The following is a 2,619-nucleotide window of genomic DNA, read 5'->3' as shown; positions in this document are numbered from 1 at the left end:
GGGGCCTTGGGAGCCCCCCCACGTGCAGGCTCCAGGTTACTCTGCATGTAAACCCACACTCACGTCTCTTCCTTCCTCCCCACTACAGAGTTTTATGGACGAGGAGCCCCTTACAATGCCTTGACCGGGAAGGACTCCACTAGAGGGGTAGCCAAGATGTCCTTGGATCCTGCAGACCTCACCCATGACACTGTGAGCCAGATTATAAGCCTTTGTTAAAATGCTCTACCTCCTTGTCCATACCTTTTTCTCTTTTTCTTTTTTTCTTTCTTTCTTTTTTTTTTTTTTTTTTTACCTCTGGGCAGGAGCAAGGCTTCCTAACTGGCTTATTTACCCCTGTGGTCTGCTTGGTGTGGTGGCTAGGCATTTTCTTGAAATAGATTATCCTGCCGTGTCACCTTGACTCAGAAACCTTCCGTGGCTGTCTGTTGCCTAGAGTTAAGTCCAAACTCTTACGAACTTGTGATCCAACTCAGTGATCATCACAATTTGGCCCCAACCTGCTTTGGCAACCTAATGCTCCTTATGATCTGTACCTGCCACCCCGTCCCCTCAGCCCCTTACAGTCTTGCTATTAGTCTCTGAGACCCATTCCCCAGGCCATGCTTGGTAGATTTGTGGATGACCTAGATTGGGAAGAAAGGTCTCCCTCTATGCTCATATTTCTGTGAAGGAGAAGATAGCATTAAAATATTTTTTAGACCGGGAGTGGTGGATCATGCCTGTAATCCCAGCACTTTGGAAGGCCAAGGTGGGTGGATCACCTGAGGTCAGGAGTTTGAGACCAGCTAGGCCAACATGGAGAAACCCCGTCTCTACTAAAAATACAAAAATTAGCTGAGTGTGGTGGTGCATGCCTGTAATCCCAGCTACTTGGGAGGCTGAGGCAGGAGAATTGCTCGAATCCAGGAGGCGGAGGTTGCAGTGAGTTGAGATCATGCCACTGTGCTCCAGGCTGGGCAACAGAGTGAGACTTCATCTCAAAGAAAAAAAAAAAATTTTTTTTTTAAAACCTATTCAAGGTCTAAATAATCCCAACAGTAAGGCTGGAATTTCCCCCAACAGTGCTCAACATCAAACTGACGTTGAGATAAATTGAGATGAGCCAAACTTATAACAAAATGAATGTAACAATATTACAAAAATGAATGAAGAACTTAAGAAAGGGGAAGGTGCCAAATGTATAATGGGAGGAGTGTAGAGAGAGGGAGAATTAAGTGGGGGAAGGAAGGGGATGCAGATGCAGCAGGGCACGCCCTGCCCCACCCCAGCATGGTCATGGTGCTCTTTGGAGTCTTTCATCCTTGCATCAAACTGCAAAGTGTGATGAAGCATTGCTCCCCGTATGTTATACCCTCCCACCCGCCCCACACAGCAGTGTCTCTTAAGCCATTTGTCCATTATTTGGTTTGTAGAGATATCTTTTCTCTTGCATTAGGGATGTGGGAGGCAAGGCAGGGATGGAGAAAGGCCAGTGCCAAACACCATCCACTTACCCCATCTCCTGTCTTTCTTGTGCTTTTCTCCCCAAGACGGGTCTCACAGCCAAGGAACTGGAGGCCCTGGATGAGGTCTTCACCAAAGTGTACAAAGCCAAATACCCCATCGTTGGCTACACAGCCCGGAGAATTCTCAATGAGGATGGCAGCCCTAACCTGGACTTCAAGCCTGAAGACCAGCCCCATTTCGACATCAAGGACGAGTTCTGATGTTCCACCTGCAGGAGCAGGTTCTTGGAAGAATGAGGCAGGAAGACACTAGGTGCTGAATCTCCTGCAAAACGGGCTGCCTGGAGCCCCTGAGCCACACAGATCCGAATAAAACAGATGCTTACCCTGGAAGAGCAAATGCCTCCCGTTGTCCTTGGTCAGGGGTTCTGTCTACCTGGGGACCCCTGTCCGCACACCAGGAGCCAATAAGGGCCAAAGTGGGACACCTCCTAGACATCAGTGTCAGCTGGCTGGGCAGTGGGATTTTGAGCGACCTTTATACTTTTCTGTACTTGCCAAATTTTCAGCTGTGACCATGTTCATTTTATAATCAAAACAAAAATAAACATTCTCCATTTTTACAAAAGGAGAATTCTTCCCCAGAGGCCATTTCCTTGGAGCCCCATCAGCACCCCACGTAAGTGGGTGGGCTGTGTTGTTCTTCCATAGTCCTACGGAGCTGGATGGTGGGGCATTTTGGCGATGGGGCAGGAAAGGAGAGTGGTGAGGTGGGAGGGTGGGCGATGGGAAGGGAGGCAGGAAACCCGGCTGGAGTGAGGATGGGAACTGGCTTCAGCGCATGTGCAGCTGGAGACTGGTGAGGAGGACCGGGGTCAGTGTGGGCGGAGCCTGGCGGAGGTCATTCCAAGAATGGGGAGGCATATTCCTTACGCTGGACTGACGTCAGATTTTAGGAGGAAGCCCCTTTAGTTAGAGGGGGCGGATTTTTCCCTCTGGGGACATTGGGTGATGTCTGGCAACATTTTTTTTTTTTTAAATTTTTGGTTGTCATGACTGCAGGATGCTGCTGGCATCTCAAGGCCAGGGATGCTGGTCAACATTCTGTAATGCACCTGACAAAGCATTATCTGGTTCGAAATTTCATTCATACTGAGGCTGAGAAATGCTG

The 2,619-nt window shown here is 48.9% G+C and overlaps 1 protein-coding gene across 1 annotated transcript in view; it reads left to right on the top strand.

The window, feature by feature from the left end:
• NENF (neudesin neurotrophic factor) overlaps positions 1-2,079 on the top strand; it is a 65,836-nt gene extending 63,757 nt beyond the window's left edge. Inside the window, exons 3-4 of the mRNA XM_011975854.1 lie at positions 84-192; positions 1,533-2,079. Coding sequence (XP_011831244.1) covers positions 84-192; positions 1,533-1,709 — 286 coding nt within the window. The 3' untranslated portion in view covers positions 1,710-2,079. The remainder of the gene's footprint in view (positions 1-83; positions 193-1,532) is intronic.
• Positions 2,080-2,619: the final 540 nt, after the last annotated feature.

Source organism: Mandrillus leucophaeus, unplaced genomic scaffold (genome assembly GCF_000951045.1).
Source record: "Mandrillus leucophaeus isolate KB7577 unplaced genomic scaffold, Mleu.le_1.0 Scaffold159, whole genome shotgun sequence".
Lineage (NCBI taxonomy): Eukaryota > Metazoa > Chordata > Mammalia > Primates > Cercopithecidae > Mandrillus > Mandrillus leucophaeus.
Note: the sequence above shows the minus strand (reverse complement) of the source record. Positions and strands in the feature narration are given on the sequence as shown.